The following is a 22,046-nucleotide window of genomic DNA, read 5'->3' as shown; positions in this document are numbered from 1 at the left end:
GTTCAATTTACCAACATACAGAAAAACACCCAGTGCTCATCCCGTCAAGTGTCCGCCTCAGTGCCCGTCACCCATTCCCCTCCAACACCCGCCCTCCTCCCCTTCCACCACCCCTAGTTCGTTTCCCAGAGGTAGGAGTCTTTATGTTCTGTCTCCCTTCCTGATATTTCCCAACATTTCTTTTCCCTTCCTTTATATTCCCTTTCACTATTATTTATATTCCCCAAATGAATGAGAACATACACTGTTTGTCCTTCTCCGATTGACTTATTTCACTCAGCATAATACCCTCCAGTTCCATCCACGTTGAAGCAAATGGTGGGTATTTGTCGTTTCTAATTGCTGAGTAATATTCCATTGTATACATAAACCACATCTTCTTTATCCATTCATCTTTCAATGGACACCGAGGCTCCTTCCACAGTTTGGCTATTATGGCCAATAAGTAAAATCTTTAAAATAAATAAATAATAAATAAAATGTCATCTGTGCCAAAGTTGGTTGGTTGTGAAACTGTGCTCTAAATTAGTGTTACATGAAAAATTTTTGACTAATACATTTATGTTTTTAAAGAATCTTCTTTTTAGTTGCAGTTTTCTACCATTTGGGTGTTTTTACTTTTGAATTTTAAGAGTTAGGAGATTTTGTTTTGTCCCATAGCACACTCCCATACACAAACATTTCTTCTTAAGTTGATAGTTTTTATTGTGCATTTGCATAACAACATTGGATACATGAGAATGACTAAATTAAATCCGACCTGTGTGTAGATGTCTAATCTCCCTGTGAAAAAAATCTATTTTAGTTCACCTTTTAAAGGAAGGCAAAGAAGGAAGGTAGAATGTTTGGGGGATTAATTTTTAAGTAGGGGGGGTTCTACTGTGCAAAGAGTAAAATTTGCAAGTTTTGTGTGCATCAACAAAAAAATACATTGGAGTTCCCACTAGGCCATTTACTTGCTAATTTTCCTTGGTAAAACAAAATTTTCCCAATCTGAATGAATATGAACTGGTGTTTCATTGAGAGTTTTGATAGTCATGTGGAGTAGAAGTAACTTTATTTGAAATACAACATACATAAAATAAAACTCAAATCTTAGGGGAATCTGCTTGGTTTAGTCAGTAAAGCATGTGACTCTTGATCTTGAGATTGTGAGTTTGAGCCCCACATTCGTGAAGCATACAAAAAAAAAGTCTTAAATGTAAGATTGATAAAAATGACAAAGTGAAATCTTCTGTGAAACCACCATTGGATCAAGATATAGAATATTACCAATATGTTAAAAACATTCCTTGTACTTCCTTCTTGTTTTTTACTCCTTGCCCAAGGCGGTTGGTTACCAGACTGACATCTATCACCATAGATTAGTTTTGTTTGTTTTTTAATGTTATTAGAATAAAACATACAATTACTGTTGTTGTAAGTCACAGTATCAGCAGTTTCATATATGGTTCAGCCTAAATATTCCACCCCTTCTGTATGTATAATATTCCATTTCTGGTAGCTGGTCTCCCAAAATAGCCCTGCAGTGAACTTTACAGATAAACTCACAGCATTGCAGAATTCCTCACCCCTGAATTTTGCCTAGCCTTTGCGATTCATTTTTTATCCAAGGCAATAAAGAGACTCTTTGTGATTACCAGTATCATGAAGCCTTCTACCTTCTACCTTCTAGTTGGGTCTCTTAGAACTCACAGTCTTGGAACAGTCTCAGAATCCAGCTGTCATGCTGTGAGAAGTCTATATCATATGGAGAGGCCATTATTTGGAGGCTCTCTCATTATCAGTCCCAGCTGATATTCTGGCCAGCAGTCAGCACCAGTTCCAACAATGTGAGTGAGCCATCTTGTACATCCCGCTACTGTCAAACTTCAGACGAATTTAATAGCTGCCATCTAACTGCAGCCATGAGTAAGAACTACAAGCTGGGCCCATCATCCTACCGGAGCATGAAAGATATTAATACTTCTTAAAAAACATTGTGGTGTGTTTACCATAAAGCAATAGATAGTGAGATATCATTGCATAAGTATTCCAAAATTTATCCATCGCATTGTTTGTGGACTCATGGTTTGTTTACACTGTGGGGCTACTTTGAATACTGCAGCTCTAAACAATTCTTATACATACACACATAAATATATATACTTCTATTGGGCAAATATCTAAAAGTCAAAAGACTGGGTCAGAGTGGTTATGTTTGCATGTACACTTCATCAGCAGTTTATGATCCTCACTAACTCTTGGTATTTTTAAATTTCAACCATTTTGATGCTTGTGTTATAGTACTGTGGTTTTACCTTCTAATGAATTTTTTCAGCACTTAACACAATAACACTAATCCTACTCTTCCAGTGAATAAAAAGGGAAGTAACAGTTCACAACTCATTTTGCAGAATGAGCACAACCTTCATATTAACAGCTAGTCAGATCATTATATAGTAAAGGAGTATAATAGACCAATATAAACAAAACTTATAAAATTTCCACACAAATTATTAGCAAATTAAAAACTATATATGCATATACACAAAATACTCATAAATTTGTTTATACCAAGTTAGGTTAATTTCAGCAATGTAAAATATAATGGAGAAAATCCAAGTGATCAATTCCCCAGTGTATTAAAAAACAAACAAAAATTTAGTAGATTAGAAATAGAATTTACATAAACTGCTAAAAGATATTTACAAATACCTAAGGCATACATCATACCTAGAAATGAAATATTGAAAGTTTTGCCCTAACAGTGGAAACAAGACAAGAATGTTTACAACCTAGGACTTCATTGTGCTTTTGTTGTTGCTGTTTCCTATATACTTATTGATCATGTATGTTTCCAGTTTTTACTCGCACTCTTTTTGTGGTTTGCCAATAATTTTGTTAACTTTTGCTAAAATCTTCATGGGAAAAAGATTTCTCAATTCTTCTTGGTAGGACTTGTCAACTTTTACTGTGTATGGTTTGACAGCTTTATTGAGATGTACTTCACATTTAAACTGTATATAGTTCCTTTTTAATTGTATAATTCAGTGGTTTTTCATTATCGTAATATTTTGAGAATTGTAATATATATAACAAAATTTGCCACTTTAAAGATTTTTGAGTGTACAATTCATTTGCCTTGATTACAGTCGCACTGTTTTGCAGCCATTTGCTACTGTCTGTTTCTTTCTTTAAGATTTTAAAAATTTATTTCTGATATTTCTCAGAGAGAATGGCAGAGACATAGGCAGAAGGAGAATCAGGTTCCATGTGGGGAGCTTGATGCAGGACTCAATCCCAGGATTCTGGGATCATGACTTGAGCTGAAGTCAGACACTCACTCACTGAGGCATCCAGGCATCCTACTAGTCTGTTTATAAAATTTTTTCAGTCACTCCAAACAGAAACTCTGTAATCATTAAGCAGTAGCTTCACATTTCTCCCTAACCCCAAAATTTATGGGTTTGCCTATTATAGATACATAAGAGGAATCTTAGAATATTTTTTTTTATGTATGGTTTGTTTCGTTTAGTTTAAGGTTTCAAGATTCCATGTAGCATGTATCAAAACTTTGTTCCTTTTTTATCTCTGAAAAATACTCAATTGTATAGATTTACCACATTCTGTATATCCGTTCAGCTGTTGATAGAGACTTTGGGTTGTTTACACCTTCTATCTCTTGTGAATAATGCTGCAATGAACATTAGTATACAAGTATCTATTCATGTCCCTGTTTTCAGTTCTGTAAGGTATATACCCAGAAATGTAATTGCTGGATCATGTGAAAATTTTGTTTAGCTTTTGAAGAACTGCAAAATTGTTTTCTAAAATGACTGCACCATTTCATTCTGACCAGCAATGTGCAAGAGTTCCAGTTTCTCCATTTATTTGACAACACTTGTTATTTTCCACTTTAAAAAAATTGTAGCCATCTTAGTAGATGTAAAGTGGTATTTTTTTATTGAGTTTTATCCTGTATTTTTGGAACTACTCTATTTGGTACATAGAAGTTAAGAATTTGTATATTGTTTTGGCAAATTCTACCTTTTATCATTATCTAATATAATGATTTTCTTGATACTTAGTGGTGTTTTCTTAGAATCTATTTTATTTGATATAAGAATTTCTACCAGGTTTCTTTGATTGGTATTTGCCTTTTACTGTCCTTTAACTTTTAATCTTTTCATGAGCTTACTGGGCTTTTGTATATCTTCTTTGTAGAAATGTCTGTGTGAATTCTTTGCTCATTTTATAATTATTTGCCTTTCTATCTCTGAGTTGTAAAAATTCTTTATATGTTTTGGTTTCATGTATCTCATCAGATATAGGTTTTACAAATATTTTCTCTCATGCCATGAGTTGTCTTTTCATTTTGTTAATGATATCACTTTTTGAAATATAAAAGTTTTTGTCTTTAAAATTAAAATTAATTTCATTTTTTTCTTTTGTCACATATGCATTTGATAGGCTATCTAAAATACCATTTTCTTGGCTGTGGTCACAAAGATTTACTTTCTGTGTTTTTTTATAAGCCTTTTTTAGTTGTAAGTATTAATTTTATGCCTATAGTCCATTTGGAGTTCACTTTTTATGGTGAGAGGGAGGAGTCCAATTTCATTCTTTTTCATGTAGGTACCTAGTTTTCCAGACATGATTTTTTAAGTTAAGTTTTAAATTTTAATTCCAGTCTAGTTAACATACATTAGTTTCAGGCATACAGCATAGTGATTCAACAATTCTGTACATTCCCCAGTGCTCATCACACTAAGTATACCTTTTAATTCCCATCACCTGTTTCATCCCCACCCCTACCTCCTTTCTCGTAACTATCAGTTTGTTCTATAAACTTAAGAGTCTGTTTCTTGATTTATGTATCTGTTTCTTTTTTCTCTTTGCTCATTTGTTTCTTAAATTCTATATATGAGTGAAATCATACAGTGTTTGTCTTATTAAAAAAACAATAAGACTGACTTATTTCAGTCAGTCTGACTGACTGCTATCACTTAATATTATATGCTCTAACTCCATGCATGTTGTTGCATATGGCAAGATTTTGTTCCTTTTTCTGGCTAAATAATATTCCATTGTGTATTCCATTTTATATATGTCACCTGTTCTTTATCCACTCATCTATCAGTGGAACTTGGGCTGCTTCCATAATTTGGCCATATAAATAATGCTGCAATAAATACAGGGTTGTGGGCAGCCTCGGTGGCTCAGTGGTTAGGCGCTGCCTTCAGCCCAGGGTGTGATCCTGGAGACCCAGGATCGAGTCCCACATCAGGCTCCCAGCATGGAGCCTGCTTCTCATTCTGCCTGCGTCTCTGCCTCTCTGTCTCTGGTGTCTCATGAATAAATAAATAAAATCTTTAAAAAAAAAATATAGGGTTGTTCATGTATTCTTTTCTGTTTTGAGAGAGAGCAAGAGACTGTTTTTAATTTTAGCCATTCTGTCACCTGTTTTAAATTTAGCCATTCTAATACCTGAGGTGGTATTTCATAGTTTTGATATGCATTCCCCTGATGAGTGATGTTGAGATGTCTTTTGGCCATTGTCTTCTTTTAAGAAATGCCTATTCATGTCTTTTGCCTGTATTTTAATTTGATTATTTGTTTTTTGGCTGTTAAGTTGTATCAGATTTTTATATATTTTGGATACTAATCCTTTATTGGATATGTCATTTGCAAATATGGTCTCCCATTCAGTAGTTTGCCTTTTAATTTTGTTGATTGTCTCTTTTGCTCTACAGAAGCTTTTTATTTGGTTGTAGTCCCAGCAGTTTATTTTTGCTTGTATTTCCCTTGCCTTAGGAGATATATCTAGAAAAATGTTGCTGTGTCTGCTGTCAGAGAAATTGCTATTGTCCTCTCTTTTATGATTTTAGGTCTCACATTTAGGTCTTAATCCATTTTAAGTTTATTTTTTGTGTATGGTGGAAGAACCATGTTCTTCCAATGTTCCAATGTTCATTTTTGAAAGGACAATTCATTCTCATTTGAGTTGTCTTGACCCCCTTGTAACAAACCAGCCCATAGTAAATGTAAGAGTTTATTTTTGGATTCTCAATTTTATATTCTGTTCCAAAGCCTTGCCTTATATGAAAACAACATCACCTTGATTCCATAGTTTCATAATAAGCTTTGAAATTGAGAAATGTGAGTATTTCAACATTTGTTTTTCTTTTTTAAGATTTCTTTTTTAATAAAGATTTTATTTATTTATTCATGAGAGACACACAGAGAGAGGCAGAGACCCAGGCAGAGGGAGAAGCAGGCTCCATGCAGGGAGCCCGATGTGGGACTCGATCCCAGGTCTCCAGGATCCCGCCCTGGGTTGAAGGCAGCACTAAACCACTGAGCCATTGCCCTTAAGATCGTTTTAGTTGCAAATATATTTAGGACTTCTGGGTCCTGGTGGTGGATTGACTCTTTTGTCATTCTATAATGTCAACTTTGTGGTGAATATTTTTTCTCCTAAGTCTGTTATATCTGACACTAATATGGGCATTCCTCCTTTCTTTTGAGTAATGTTTGCATGGTATATCTTTTCCATCATTTACCTTCAACCTATCAGATCTTTATATTTGGCATTTCTTGGATACAGCATATAGTTAGGTCATGTATTTTTTTATCTTCTCTGCCTGCCAGCCTCTCTTTGAGTCCTGGTTGAAAATTGCTTTTTTTAAGAGAAGGGTTTTATGTACTTTTCCAGTAACTTGAGGGCACCATCATGCCAAGATCTCTTGTATTTTTTCACTTGGGGTTCTCTAACCACATTGTAGCATGAATTGTGACCAGACAGGCAAGTTGTACTTTTACTTTTTAATGTTAGTCATGAGTTTCTCATACGTAGCCTTTATTATGTTGAGTCATTTTTTTTCTGTAGCCACTTACCGTTGAGACTTTTTATCATAAGTGAATGTTGAATTTTGTCCAGTGCTTTTTCTGCATCTACTGAGATGTCCATATGATTTTCATCCTTTGTTGGTATATCACTTCAATTGATTTACAGATGTTGTACTATTCTTGCAACCCTGTAATAAATTCCTCTTGGTCCTGGTTATGATCCTTTTAATATATTGTTGAATTCAGGTTGCTGTTATCTTCTGTTGAGGATTTTTGCATCTGTATTCATCACGGGTATCGGCATGTTTGTTTTGTTTGTTTTGGTGGTGTCTTTGTCTGGTTTTGATATTGGGAAATGCTGGCCCCATAAAATGATTTTGGAAGCATTGCTTCCTCATCAGTTTTGTTGAATAATTTGAGAGGGCTAGGTACTGACTCTTTAAAGTCACTAATGAGGCCATCTAGTCCTGGGTGTTAATAAGGTTTTACGAATTTTTTAAGTTACAGATTTAATTTCAACACTTGTAATTAATCTATTCAGATTTTTAATTTCTTTGTGATTTAGTCTTTATAAGTCATGTATTTCTAGGAATTGTATATTTCTTCTAGGTTTTACAATTTATTGGTATATACCTGTTTGTAGTAGTCTGTTATCATCCTTTGTATTTCTGTAGGGTCAATTGTTACTTCATCATTCCTGATTTAATTTATTTGGGCCCTCTCACTCTCTTTTTCTTAAAGGATATTGTTAGAGATTTATTATCTTTTCAAAGAAACTACTGTTAGTTTTGTTGATCTTTTATTTTGTCTTTTGAAGTCTCTGTTTCTGCTCTGATCTTTACTCTTTCTTTCCTTCTGCTAATTTTGAGCTTTGTTCTTTTTCTGGTTGATTTAGCTGTAAGATTAAATTGTATATCTGGGATTTTTCTTGTTTCTTTAGGTAGGCCTGTATCACCCTGAACTTGCCTCTTAGAACAGTTTTTGCTGCATCCCATAGATTTTCCAAAGTTGTTTTTCCATTTTCATTTGTCTCAAGGTATTTTTTTAATTTCCTTTTTGATTGCTTTGTTGACCCATTGCTAGTTTAGTAGCATGTTGTTTATATACATGTTTGTGTTTTTTTCTGTTTTCTTCTTGTAATTGATTTCTAGTTTTATACTGTTGTGGCTAAAAAAGATCCTTGATAAGATTTTAGTCTTTTTAAATTTATTGAGACTTTTTTGTGGGCCAGCATATGATTTATCCTAGAGAATCTTCCATGTGCACTTGAATGTGTGTTCTGCAACTTTTGGATGAAGTGTTCTGTTTGGATGAAGTGTAACTGTATATTTACTGAGTTAATCTGGTCTAATGTGTTTAAGGCCACTTTTAATGGTTTTGTTTTTGGTTGATCAGTCTTTCCATGTAAGTGGGATATTAAAGTTCCCTGCTATTATTGTGTTAGCGTCAATTCCTCCCTTTTTTGTCAATATTTGCTTTTATACATATAGGTGTTCTTATGTTAGTTGAGTAAATATTTATGAATGTTATATTTTCTTTTTGAATTGGCCCCCTTTATAATTATCTAATGCCTTTCTTTGTGTTTTGTTACAGCAAAATTTATGAGGTTTCGTTTTATTTTTTCCACTTTGAATAAGGTATTTCGTATGCTTTTTCTCCTTTATTCTGTTAATGTTAAATTATTAGTTATATGTGTAGCTTTTGTGATATTAAATACTCTACAAAATCTTTGGATCTTTTTTTGTCATCATGCCAAATTCAGTTCGCTAGTATTTGAGATTTTTGCGTCTCTGTTCATTAATGTGATTTGCCTTTATATGTTCTTTGGCTGTTATTTTTCCCTCTTGAATTAGAATCATAAGAGTAATTGAGCAACATTCCCTGCTTTTCTGTTCTTTGGAATAGTTTTGGTAAATGGAGATTATGTATTCTTTAAAGGTTAGAACTCACAGATTTTGTAATGCTATGTATGCTTTTTAGGTGTGAGATTTTAAACAGTGTACTGATTTTCTTTCATTGTTTTAGGTCCATATGCTCTCTGTGATTCTGTTTTGCATCTTTGTTCTTGTTAATTTTTTTTATATCTGTTACTCCTTGTTAGAGGCTTGCATGTTGTTAATTTTTTCAGACCATATATTAGTAATTTAGGGGTATGGTGAAGTATTGATTTGGGTTAAATTTTTTCTTTTCATATGGATATCCGCTCAGCTCCCTGGCATCTTATTGAAAAGAATTTCCTTTCCCCAATGCCCTTTAGTACTTGGAAATAAAGTTTGTATGGGTCTGTTTTCTGGCCTTTTCCTCCTGTTTCTAATGGTCTCTCGATCTATCTTTCCCAGTCCATATTGTCTCTCCATTTTTTAGGTTTTTTGTATAGAGAAAATCCTTTCATATTTTAAATTCTTTTAATCATTACGTTTATAGTCTTTATAGTTCTGTTATTTGAAGGGTTTTAAAAAAGATTTTATTTACTTGATAGCACAAACGGGGAGTGGAAGGCAGAGGGAGAGGGAAAAGCAGTTTCCCCACTCAGCAGGGAGCCTGCTGTGTGACTCAATCTCAGGACCCTGGGATCCTGACCTGAGCTGAAGGCAGATGCTTAACTGACCGAGCTACCCAGGGGTCCCTTATTTGAAGTTTTATAAGGAATGTAATTCGGCTTTCCTGACTTTTGCTCTGATTCCACTGGTGTTCTTTATAATTTGGAATTGTGACCTTTGTCTTCAGGTAAGCATTATCTCTGATATCCTGTGTATTCAGGGTTAAGGATGTGTTCCTTGAGGGATGTTTTGTTATTACCCAGGACTGATATTAGATCACAATGATTCACCTTTGTGAATTTATAAGCAATAGATAGTATAAACTCAAATTTTGACCCATATGAGGGCAGCCTTGTGGTTGTAAATTTTCAGGGGAGACTTCTCTTCATCAGGATCCCAGGTAGAGGGAGCAAAGCTTCTTTTTTATCCTGGGCTAGTGGGAGGATTTTTTCCCCCCTTAGTCTGTCTTTAATTAATAATGTCACCATTCAGGTTTGAAGTTTCATTGGGATAGTTTTAGTCCTGTATCTCACCTTATTTGAGCCCATGTGCTACTCCCCATGTCTTACTTGTGTGTGATAAACTTAGACTGCTTATTCTATGTATATATTTATATATTTATTTATTTTAGAGTTAGAGCATGTATGAACCTCTGAACTTGGGAAGGAGCAGAGAGAGAGACAGAGTGAATCTCAAGCCAACTCCCTGCTAAATGTGGAGCCTGACCTGGGGTTCAATCCCATGACCCCAAGACCCCGACCCAAGTTGAAATGAGGAGTTGGGCGCTCAACCAACTGAGCCTTCCAGGTGTCATGACTGCTTATTCTTTAACATGCACGCTTTCTGTGGCAGTCCTAACACAGCTTTTAAGTTTTCTATTTCCTCTTTTTTCCGTGCTGTAGGCTTCTTTTCAGCCCAGCTATACAGTTAAAAGAATGTTTATTACATTTTTTTCCAGCATCTCCAGTGATTTTGTAGCAGAGTTCTTAGATTATCTACTCTGCCATATTGCTGGAAAGGAAAGTTGATATTTTTAAATGGGTTTTACAAAGTAATTGTGTGTTTTCAGCTTTAAAAAATGTCCTTTTAGATGAGAAGACAAAATATAAATAGTCTTCCATTGTTGATAACAACAAAATAATTATATCAAACAAAGTATTTTTATGGTGATTGTAAGCATAGACTCTTAGACCAGATAATCTGGGGTAGAATGAAAGTTCTGCTACTACCTGTTTGATCTTTAGAAATCTGTGCTCATTTTCTGTGTCTCAGTTTCTTAATCTTAAAGAGTCTTAATTGGACCTACCTCATAGAGTTGTTTTGATAATTAATTGAATAAATACATGTTCACTTACAACAGTGTCTGATATACCAAGTATTCATTAAGTGTTTGCTATTTTTGTTGTTAATTATTACTAACTTTGCTAGTCAAAGATTCTTTCTCTTTATGTAAAACCTTTTCTCTGACTTCTATATAGAAAAAAGAAGGCAGTTTTTTTTTTTTTAAACTGTAGAAGGCGGGCAGCCCCAGTGGCGCAGCGGTTTAGTGCCACCTGCAGCCCAGGGCGTGATCTGGAGACCCTGGATCAAGTCCCACGTCAGGCTCTCTGCATGGAGCCTGCTTCTCCCTCTGCCTGTGTCTCTGCCTCTCTCTCTCTCTGCATCTCTCTCTCTCTCTGCATCTCTATGAATAAATAAATAAAATCTTTAAAAAAAAAATAAAAATAAACTGTAGAAGGCATAGTTTATATTGAGAGTACCATAATATTTGTTTCTCTTCCTTCTGTTTTATAAATTCTTTTTTCGGCAGAAAATAGAAGTTACTGCTACTCGGTTAAGCCCCTACTAAAATGTACATTGTCCATCAGTAAGTTATCTCCTTTTGTTTTCAAAATTATTGTGTTTATGTTATCTCTTAAACTTTGTTGTTGATCTCTCTTCACTTTTTTTTTTCACTTTTTATTTTTTTTTTAAAGATTTCATTTATTTATTCGTGAGAAAGAGAGAGGGGGGCAGAGGCGGAGACACAGGCAGAGGGAAGAGGAAGCAGGCTCCATGTAGGGAACCCGATGTGGGACTCGATCCCGGAACTCTGGGATCATGTCCTGAGCCAAAGGCAGACGGTCAACCACTGAGCCACCCAGGCGTCCCAATCTCTCTTCACTTTAGACTCCTAATGAAATCCTTTCCCACTGTATAGGCTTCATTCAGGGGTATAATCAAAGTCTGTACTTTTAAGAGGGATCTAAAGGGTTTCAGTCACTGTTAAAGAGTCATTTATAGGCCTTTGACTTAAACATTATGAAAATAATTATTTCCTACAGCCTTTCAACGTTTCTTACCTGCCTTACCTGTTACATAATTGTCTTTTTTCTTATGTGAAGATACTCCTCTTTTCCATCTGCAGGAGAGCATCTTTAGAAACAAGGAACCTCAGAGATCATCTAATTTTAATTTAGTCTTTTTCAGACATTTTGAAGTCTCTGCTGTGAAGATGCACATACACACGTATACGTGTGGGTAGGTGAGTGGGTGTAGTGGATCAGTTTCACTTACCGTGATTGAAGCAGGAGGCCTAAATTTGACCTTTCCTTCCTCAGTACATGAACTATAGGCTATCCTCGTAGGTTAGAGTTGATGACACTGGCCTAGGTAGAAACAAAATTCACTCAAGGCTACCTAGTATAATTGGCCAAGTAAGAACTTGGCCTATTTATTATTTCCATTTTACTGTACTATCCTGCAAAATATTTTTCTGTGCTGTAGGTTTTGTCACGCTGCTGCTTGGTGTTTCTTATATAATTGTCTAACACATCTGTCCTTGTGCTTGGCCTGCTAACAGGAATCTCGGTTTTTCCTGGCAGTTGTTATTGACTTAAAGTTCTGGTGATAAACCTAGATAAGTTCTATTAGGAACAATTTCTTCATTTTTAAAGGAACTGTTTCCAATAAGTTAGTTTCTGTGCAGGTGCACTATGCTTTAGAGATTTTTCTCAAATGCTTTGTTGTTTATTGGTCCTCTTATGAGGTCAGAAAAACGGGAAAACCAGGAATACTTGCAAAGGGATTTACAAGCCATATAAACTTAGATTTTTTTCTGTAGGCCCTTTTATCATTCATTTATTCAATTAACCAAATATTTTTTTTAAGATTTTATTTTTATTTATTCACGAGAAACACAGAGATAGGCAGAGGGAGAAGCAGGCTCCCTGCAGGGAGCCCTATATATGGGACTCAATCCCAGGACCCTGGGGATCATGACCTGTGCCAAAGGCAGATGCTCAACCATTGAGCCATCCAGGCACCCCTTACCAAATATTTTTTTTTTATTGCCTTTGGCAGTCAGTGTTCTACTTAATGGGGATTTTGGTACGCGTCAAGATTCTCCATCAGGTGTTTCCTTACTCCTTCTTCTCATATATTTTGCTCCTTTCCTTCTGTTTATTTTGCTCTTTTTCTAGTTTTCTTTAGGAGGGAGTTCAAGCTAATATCAAGTTCTCTATCAGCTGTTTACTTATTCTTTCTTCTGACCCTGGGCATCTCATCTGCTATGGCTTCAATATTTTTTACTTTCTGTGATTGAGTCTAATACTCCCAGCTAGTACATTTCCTTTTTTTCTAATTAAAAATTTAGGTCATAAATTCCATTTTCAGCACTGCTTTAGCTATATTCCACGGTCAGATTTTGATAACATTTTCTTTTTTCCAGTTTATTGTACTTTTTTTATTACCCTGAGTCCTCTTTATCCTGTGGAATATTTAAAAATGTGTTCTTTAATTTCCAAGTGTTTCGTTTCTATTTTTTTCTTCACTTTCTGTTACTGTTTTCTACTCTGATTTCATTATGATTATTAGAGCACTGATTTTAATTTTCAATTTGGTAAGGTTTATTTAATGACCCAGGATATGGCCTGTCTTAAAATGTTTCACAGACAGTTGAGAAGAGTGAGTATTCCGATGCTGAGTCAGGGAATCCTTTGCGTGTCAATGGGTCTGTTAGTTGATGTATTGTTGAGTTCTTCTACATTCTTGCTAATTTTCTATGTAAGAATTCTAGCATTGCTAAATATTTGACATTGCCAGTTATATTTGTGCTTTTTCTATTTTCTAATTTTCTTTCTATTTTTATTTCATTTGTTTTCCAGCTATGTTCTTTTATGCATAAATATTTTGTAATGCCCCTTTTTTTGTACTAGTAAAATTATTTGCTCTCAGATGTACTTTTTAAAATTAATGTTTAGATGGTATATTTTTTCTATCCCCTTGCTTTCAATTTATATGTATCATTATATTTGAAGTTTTAAGTTTTATTTTATTTTATTTTTTTTAAGATTTTATTTATTCATAGAGACAGAGAGAGAGAGAGAGAGAGAAAGAGGCAGAGACACAGGCAGAGGGAGAAGCAGGCTCCATGCAGAGAGCCTGACGTGGGACTCGATCCAGGGTCTCCAGGATCACGCCCTGGGCTGCAGGCGGCGCTAAACTGCTGCGCCACTGGGGCTGCCCAGTTTGTTTTAAATAGTAGGTAGTTAGATCATGGTTTTTTCCTACTGTGTCAACCTCTGCCTTCATTCATCTGTTTAGACTATGTACTTTTATGTAATTATTCAAATGTTAAAACTTAGGTTTGTTCTTTATTACTTGTTTCTTTAATATTTCTAATTTTTTTGCTTCCCTTTCTAATAGATTATGTGAAAATTTTTTAGAATTTCATTTTTATTTAGTGTTTTTGAGAGTATCTTTTGCATAGCTTATTTTGATGGTTGCTCTTATGTTTTATATATACAAATTACAGTAGTATAGTTGATGTTTGGACAAAATGGGTTTAATGGCATGGGTCAATTTATATGCATTTTAAAAATAAATACAGTATAGTATCATAAATGCATTTTCTTTATGGTTGTCTTAATATTTTCTATTCTTTGGTTTATATTATTGTAAGAATATTGTATGTAATACGCAACATACAAAACGTGTTAATTGATGGTTTTGTTATCAGTAAGGCTTCTAGTCATCAGGAGGATATTAGTAGTTAAGATTTTGGAGAGTCAAGAGTTAGTGCAGATTTTCAACTATGGGGCAGAGGGTGGAAGTTGGCAGCCCTAACCCCTGTGTTGTTCAAGAGTCAACTGTATATTGATAACATTTTACTGCTTTGAAGTATGGAAACCTTAACTGCCTTTAGGGCCCTTTACCCCCCACCCCCTTTATACTTGTCTTAATTTCTTTCTCTACATACATTGGGCAGCATGCCAGATAGACTTAAAATGTTTGCTTTTAACCGTCAAATATAATTTAATCCTACAAAGAAGCTTAGGCCTTTATATTTTTTTCCAGTTTTTCCCACTGGGTTGATCTTTTGTTTTTCTAAATTTCTTCATGTTATTGTTTCCTTTCTGGCTGGAGAACTTCTTTTAGGTATTCCTATAGTGATGATCTATTGGTTATAAATTCTCTTAAATTATCCTTTTTCTGAGAAAGTTATTATTTACCCGTCACTCCTATATATATATTCTCTTATATTGAGAGGAACAGTGTGGATAGTTCTTTTCTAGTAGCACCTGGAAAATATTGTGTACAGTTTCCTTATATCTATTCTAATTTGAATTGTCATACCCTATAGGCAAATGTCAAATTCTTTTTCTAGTTGCTTTTAAGATTTTTCCCTTTATTTATTTAAGATTATTTATTTGAGAGAGTGAGTGTGCAAGTGCAGGGAGTAACAGTGTAAAGGACAAGTAGACTCTGCACTGAGTGCAGAGCCCCAGGTTGGGCTTGGTTACATGACCTGAGGTAACAACTAGAGCCAAAACCCAAGTGTCAGATGCCCAACCAGCTGAGCTACCCAGGCATCCCTCTTTTTTTTCTTTTGTTTTTCAAGACTTTGATTATGACATGTCCTGGGGTGTATTTGTTTAGATTCACTTGGATTCTTGAATTTATGTTTTTACTTCTTGCCAAATTGGTGACAGTTTTAGCTACATAAATACTTTGTTATCCTGAAACTCTTTCTCTTCTCTTTTAGGGCCTCTAGGGACAAGACTATTGTATCTTTTTTCATTGCTTCACATGTCTCTGAAGGTCTGGTTATTTTCTTCTTTTCAGTCTACTTTTTTTGGTTAGGTAATTTCTATTCATCTGTCTTGAAATTCATGGTTTCTTTTCTTTCTCATCTTCATTTTTCCACTGAGTATATAAGTCAGTTTTTATTTCTATACTATATTTTTCAGTAATATAATTTTCTTTTGGTTCTTTTGTGTCTCATATTTCTTTGTAAAAATATTATTTTTTTTTGTTTTTTTTAGAATTTTCAATTCTTTTTTTTTTTTTTAATTTTATTTATTCATGAGAGAGACACAGAGAGAGGCAGACACCTGTAAGCGCAGAGAGAGAAGCAGGCTCCATGTAGGAAGCCCAATGTGGGACTTGATCCTGGGACTCAAGGATCACGCCCTGAGCTGAAGGCAGGCGCTCAACTGCTGAGCCACCCAGGTGTCCGTGCAGAAATATTCTAATTAACAATTTTTCTTCTTTAAAAAAAAACTGCATTCATTAATGGCTCATTGAAATGTTCTTATGATGGCTGCTTCAAAATCCTCATCAGAGAATTCCAACATCTGAGTCATGTCCATGTTGGCATCTGTTGAAATGCTTTTTGTCATTGTAGTTGAAATTATATTGGTTCTTTGTATGACAAGTGATTTTAGGTGGTATTTTTGATATTTTGGGCAGTATTTTGTGAGACTCTGGATCATACTCAATCTTCTTTATTTCAGGGAGTCACCTTGGTAGCATATAGGTCCTGACCTGCTTTTCTGGGTTGTAGTTCTAATTTGGTTTCCAGAACCTTTGTATTATTATTTTGTGTATATGTTATCCAGAGACCTATCTGAAAGCTATGCATGTATTCTACTCTGTAGTTGAGTTTTAAAACCTTTTGCTCTGTTAATTTTGGTCACTTTTACATGCAATTCATCATGGGTATCTTTTATTTCAAAATTTAACTGCTCCCTTTTCCTAGTTAACTTCTCTCTAAATTTTCCTTTTCCTTTCTGTTAGAGAGACATCACCTGCTATAGTGAGATGGTGATTATTGAAAGTCTAGGCTTCCTTCTCACCTTCTGCTGTCACTGCTCTAGTAAGGGAAGCCAAACACTGCCTGTTGCCCATTCAGCGAAGTGGAAGTTCAACAGTATACTCCACTTCTGCTGATAGCACCACTAAGGAGTAACTATGTCTTCCAACTTGCTTTTGGTTGTCTTTATAGTCTTTCCACTGGCTCCCAGCTAGTACCAGGAGGCTCGTGGAACTCTAGGCTCCCTACTTTATTTCCATGGCACTACTGGAGATGGGCTCAGTTTTTTTCCATTTGGTTTAGCAGTAGTAGAGTCAGTGCCTGGGTGGCTTAGTTGGTTAAGCACCTGACTTTTGAACACCTGGCTCTGTTCATGGTCTTAGGGTCGTGAGATTGAGCCCTGTGTTGCAGAGTCTGCTTGAGATTAAACCCCTCTCTCTCTGCCCTTCCCCCCATGTGCATGCATACTCTTTTTCCTCTCTCTCACTAATAAATTAATGAAATCTTTAAAAAAATATTTATTTTCTGGTCATTTGGATAGAGAAAGAAGGCTTTTTTGTTTTGGTTTTTTTTTTTTTAATTCTTTAAATTAAAAAAATTTTTTTGGTAGGCTCCATGCCCAGCATGGAGCCCAGCTCAGAGCCCAACATGGGGCTTGAAGTCACAACCCTGAGTCCTGAGATCAAAAGTCAAGATGCTTAACTGATTGAGCCACCCAGGCAGCCTTGAAAGCAGGCTTTTTTTTGGCCTGTTGTCATCAGCACCTCTTAGCATTTCTGCGTTGTAGTATTCCCTAGAACCAAATCTATGATCAAATGGGAGACGGAAACAAAACTGATTACTTAGAGTAGAAAATAACCCATTCATTTGGAGACAAATCCATATATCTGTGGTCAACAGGCATTTGACAAAGTTACCAAGATATATTCAGTGTGGAGAGAATAGTTTCTTCCACAAATGATGCTTGGACAACTTGATACCCACATGCAAAACAATGATGTTGCACCCCTATCTAGGTATATATCTACTGTGTGTAAAAATAAGCTCCAAACAGCTGAAAGAACTACATGTTAAGAGCTAAAACTGTAAAACTTCTAGAAGAAAATACATAGGTAATTCTACATGACCTTGGATTTGGCAAGTAATTTGTAGATATGACACCAAAAGAAATAAAGGAATAAATTTGGCTTCACAAAAAACTAAAACTTTTGTGTATCCAAGTTATATGATCAAGACACCAACAAATGGGAGAAAATATTTGCATTCAGAATGTAAAAAGAACTTAGAGAACTCAACAGCCAAATATCATCAACCCAGTTTTAAAAATGGGCAGAGAGGCTTAGACTTACGACCCAGAGATCAAGAGTTGCATACTCTACTGACTGAGTTAGTCAGGCCCTCCCAAGTCAGACTATTTCTTAAGTGCTGTGTAACCTGTGAAGTCTTATTCCCAATCAAGTCATTGGTATGAAAATAGTTGGCAATTTAATAGAAGGGGACACAAGTTCAGGAGCTTAAAAATCTGAGAATGTATTGCCTGTCAGTGTTGATTTCCTTTTATTTTTCTTCTAGAAACATGATCAGGGGCAAGTTCTGTTGGATATAGTCTTCAAGCATCTTGATTTGACAGAGCGTGACTATTTTGGTTTACAGTTGGCTGATGATTCTACAGACAACCCAGTAAGTTTAAGCTGTTGTCTTTTGTTTCATTTCAGTGTTTCTCTGTTCATAATATAAAGTGCTTTCTAATTCAGAATGTTTACTAATCTGATTAGTGAGATTTTCAAAAAGATTTTAATTAGAATTATTAGAGTTAATTCTTTTGCCTTTGATCCTAATTTTCTTAATGTTTTAATTTGTAAAGATTTTTCCTTAAGGTTTTCATAATTGTAAGTCAGTCTATAAATCTAGTGCTAGTTTCTTTATTTATGTGTCTCAGAAAACTTAGATGTAAATCTAACTCCTGATACTTGACTGAAAGAGAAAATTGGGCATAAAGTTTAAAATATTAATGCAGTATTAAAATATTGAAGGTAAAATATTTTTAAATGTTAATATATCTTAGCCTTACATAAATTAACCTCCATTAAAATGATATGAGTTTTTTGTCATTCATGGCAATCTGTCTCTAACTAAAATTCTTCTTCTTTTTTTTTTTTAAGATTTATTTATTTATGAGAGAGAGAGAGAGAGAGAGAGAGAGAGAGAGAGGCAGAGACACAGGAGGAGGGAGAAGCAGGCCCATGCCGGGAGCTTGATGTGGGACTTGATCCCGGGACTCCAGGATTGCGCCCTGGGCCAAAGGCAGATGTTAAACTGCTGAGCCACCCAGGGATCCCCTCTAACTAAAATTCTTAATTTGTTAAATGTAAATTTTCCATTAGAAAGATTCAAAGGAGACCATCCCAAATGAGATAGAGAGTAAATTTCAGAGCTCTACAGTTCTTAGGCATTAAGTTACTTGTATTGTTACTAATTGTTTAATAGTTGCAGTTCTGATTCTTTTTGTTGGAAAAATAACATAATAGAAAATAGAAGATACCATGTGATGAATAACAGAAATGTTGAATTCTTTGAAAATTTATATGCTTTAAAAGATAGGGTCTTTTACAAAAGAACATGATATTCTTTTGATTAGTACCGGAGAGTGACTGTTTTGAAGGAAACTTTCTGTATATATAGTTTATGAAGTTGGGAGGCTGAACAAATGGTTCTGGATTAGTGCTTTAGAAATTGTTTGTAAGGGCATATTAATAGAATGGCTATAGAAAATACTTTGTGAAAGGTAGTGTTTCTATCTCTTGTCTTATTCTATCACTTTCATAGAATCCTAGGTTTCTGATGAATGGTTAATAGGAAGTAAATAGGAAGTGTTAAATATTACTTTTTTCTTGGTATCATTTACTGGTTTTGTATGAAAAACTATTAGAATAATGTGGATAAAAGAAAGCAAGAGGCAGCTAGTCTCAATGGAAAGAAGTCATTTTGTACTGAACTGAAATAAAAACAAGCTTTCCCTATAAGTTGATGCTTCACCAGAGACTGGAGCTTCTTCTACACAGGCCTAAAGGAGGAGTATTACTTCTTGATAAATAAACAAATGTGAGAAAATGGAAGTGAGTAGAAATGTCAGTAATGTGACCTTTCCCAGAAAGATAAATTGTGAGCCAGGCAAATTCCCCAGAGGTGTCTGCTATACCTCACTGTGTGCAATGTTGAGCTTTTAAAACAACAAAAAAACACACAATTCTTAGATTATCTTGCTGACAGTTCTAGGTCCAACCTTCTAGCTGGAAGTGTGTCTGTAAATTGATCAGAGAAGTGATAAGACAACAAAGGAGAAAGAGCAGCTACTCATTACCGTTGTCTCTGCCACGAGTGTGAAAAACCATCACTTGTGACACAGTATTCTAGAAGGGCTAATATTGAGAACACATATATTATAGGAGATAATAATTCTGTTACATAAGCTTGTATACAGGAAGACATTTTTATTCTAAGGCAGTTACAACAGGATGAATATGGGGAACCAGAGGTATTTTTAGCTGAGTTAATCTTTTTGCAGTCCGCTGCTTTTTCTTATTTTGTCTTACTTTTCTCTAGTGAGCTTTCCTTCCCAAAGATATATTTCTACATCCAAGGGTCCAATTGCTAAGGATCTAAAATAATTCTTCACCAAAATTTAGAATTAAAATTTCAAAGACCCAGAAGAAGCCTTAGAGATTATCTTGTCTGGCATCCTATTTTTCATGAGAAATTATCCAAGTCCAATGAAATAAAACCCAAGCTTCTTGCTGGCATTAATGAAACTAGTCTTGGGTCTCACAACTCCCCCTGCAGGTCGTTTTCACATTACTACAATTTCAGTATTTAAATATTCAGAAGAATCTATGAAATGCCAAAAGGAAGGATGTACAGAGCACAGATGTTTTTAGTAATGCCCTGTTTCTGATTGTTAATATGAAAAAACATCGAGACTTTGGGGATAATTAGTGGATTGACAGAGGGATGCCATTCTGAAAAAGAGAAAGAAGTAAGGGGGTAGCATTTATAAAACATCTATTTTGGACTTGTTTGTAAACCAAATTCTCATAAATAGATGCACAGAACTTATAAAAAATGAACGTGTTGAGGAGAGGAGATATCCATGCAATAAAATTTCCAGCGGCAATCAAAAGGAATTTGATTATGTTCTAGAAGAATTAATTCTTGTCAGTTCTTAGTTCAGAGTTTTTTTCATTTCACAGTTTAGTTAAGATATATTTCTGTGTGTATGTCTATGTATATATGTATACATGTATGGTATATGTTAGGTATATATGTATGTGTCGTGTGTGTGTGTTTATAATAGTTTTAGAGGATCAGGGCTAATATTCTCTTAGGCACATAAACATTGAAATTAATTGGACTTAAAATTGATAAACAAAAAAAAACCTTATGTTTTATTGTGATCTTATGCATAACAAATATGGACTCCTAGTAGGATATCCTTTTCTTCAGAATCTTTCTGGGTGTTGAATTCCAGTACAACAAACAAAATCAATTAAAAACTTTGACTTTTCAAAATTTCTTCTGTTTTTATTAATACCTATGTATCACAGCTTTAGCTCATAGCATATAACGTATGGTTTTATAGTAGTATTCAGTGAATGTTTATTGAGGGAGCAAAATAATAATGTGGTTACAATTCATTATGCATAATTTCTCTCTTTTTAAAAAAGATTTTATTTATTTACTTGAGAGCAAGGTAGAGCATTAGAGAACATGAGCTGGGCTGGGGAAGAGGCAGATGGAGAGGGAAAGGCAGAGTATCTGCTCAGCAGGGAACCTGACCATGGGCTCAATCCCAGGACCCTAAAGATTATGACCTGAGCTGAAGACAGATGCTAAACCTACTGAGCCACCCAGGCCCTCTCATAATTTCTTAATAAACACCTACAGATGGCTCTTCCTTATTGGCTATTATCATTGCAATAATCATTGGAACCCTCTAATTATATTATTCATGTGCGTTTACTTTTTTATTTTTTTGGTTTTTGTCCCTAAAGTGAAGTAGTGTCATTCAGTGTGGGACAGAGCTTAGATTATCAACTACTGTTGACTTGTTCTTTCTTTTTAAAAAATATATATTTTATTTATTTACTCTTGGGAGACACAGAGAAATAGAGGCAAAGACATAGGCAGAGGGAGAAGCAGGCTCCCTCTGGGGAGACTGGTGCAGGACTTGATTCCAGGACCCCAGGATCACGACCTGAGCCAAAGGCAGATGTCTACCACTAAGCCCACCCAGGTGCCCCATTGACTTGTTCTTTCTGCCTCAGAAGGATGACTTCTGATACTTTGTGTTGTGGTTATGATCTTTTACTGTTTCCTGCTGTTTCCATATTCCCTAATCTTGTGGCTTTCAAACCTAACTTACATCAGAATCACCTGGATACTTCTTAAAATACAGATTTCTGGGCTCTAAGAGTTTCTGATTCAGAAAGTCTGGTGTGAAGCTCAATAACTTGCAGTGCAGACAAGTTCCCTTTATGATAATGCTGCTAGTCCAGGGAACCATGTCTTGAAAATTACTGCTCTAACCCAATAGGCTAAGATTA

General features: G+C 35.0%; 1 protein-coding gene across 3 annotated transcripts in view; it reads left to right on the top strand.

Annotated features, from left to right (window-relative positions):
• PTPN4 (protein tyrosine phosphatase non-receptor type 4) overlaps positions 1-22,046 on the top strand; it is a 205,515-nt gene that overhangs the window by 70,965 nt on the left and 112,504 nt on the right. For all 3 annotated transcript variants that reach the window (XM_026017724.2, XM_026017723.2, XM_072757553.1), the window contains one exon: positions 18,019-18,126. In XM_026017724.2, the coding sequence (XP_025873509.1) occupies positions 18,019-18,126 (108 nt within the window). The remainder of the gene's footprint in view (positions 1-18,018; positions 18,127-22,046) is intronic.

The sequence above is a fragment of the Vulpes vulpes genome, chromosome 5 (genome assembly GCF_048418805.1).
Source record: "Vulpes vulpes isolate BD-2025 chromosome 5, VulVul3, whole genome shotgun sequence".
Taxonomy (NCBI): Eukaryota; Metazoa; Chordata; class Mammalia; order Carnivora; family Canidae; genus Vulpes; species Vulpes vulpes.
The sequence above is the reverse complement of the archived record's forward strand: the minus strand, read 5'-3'. Positions and strand labels throughout refer to the sequence as shown.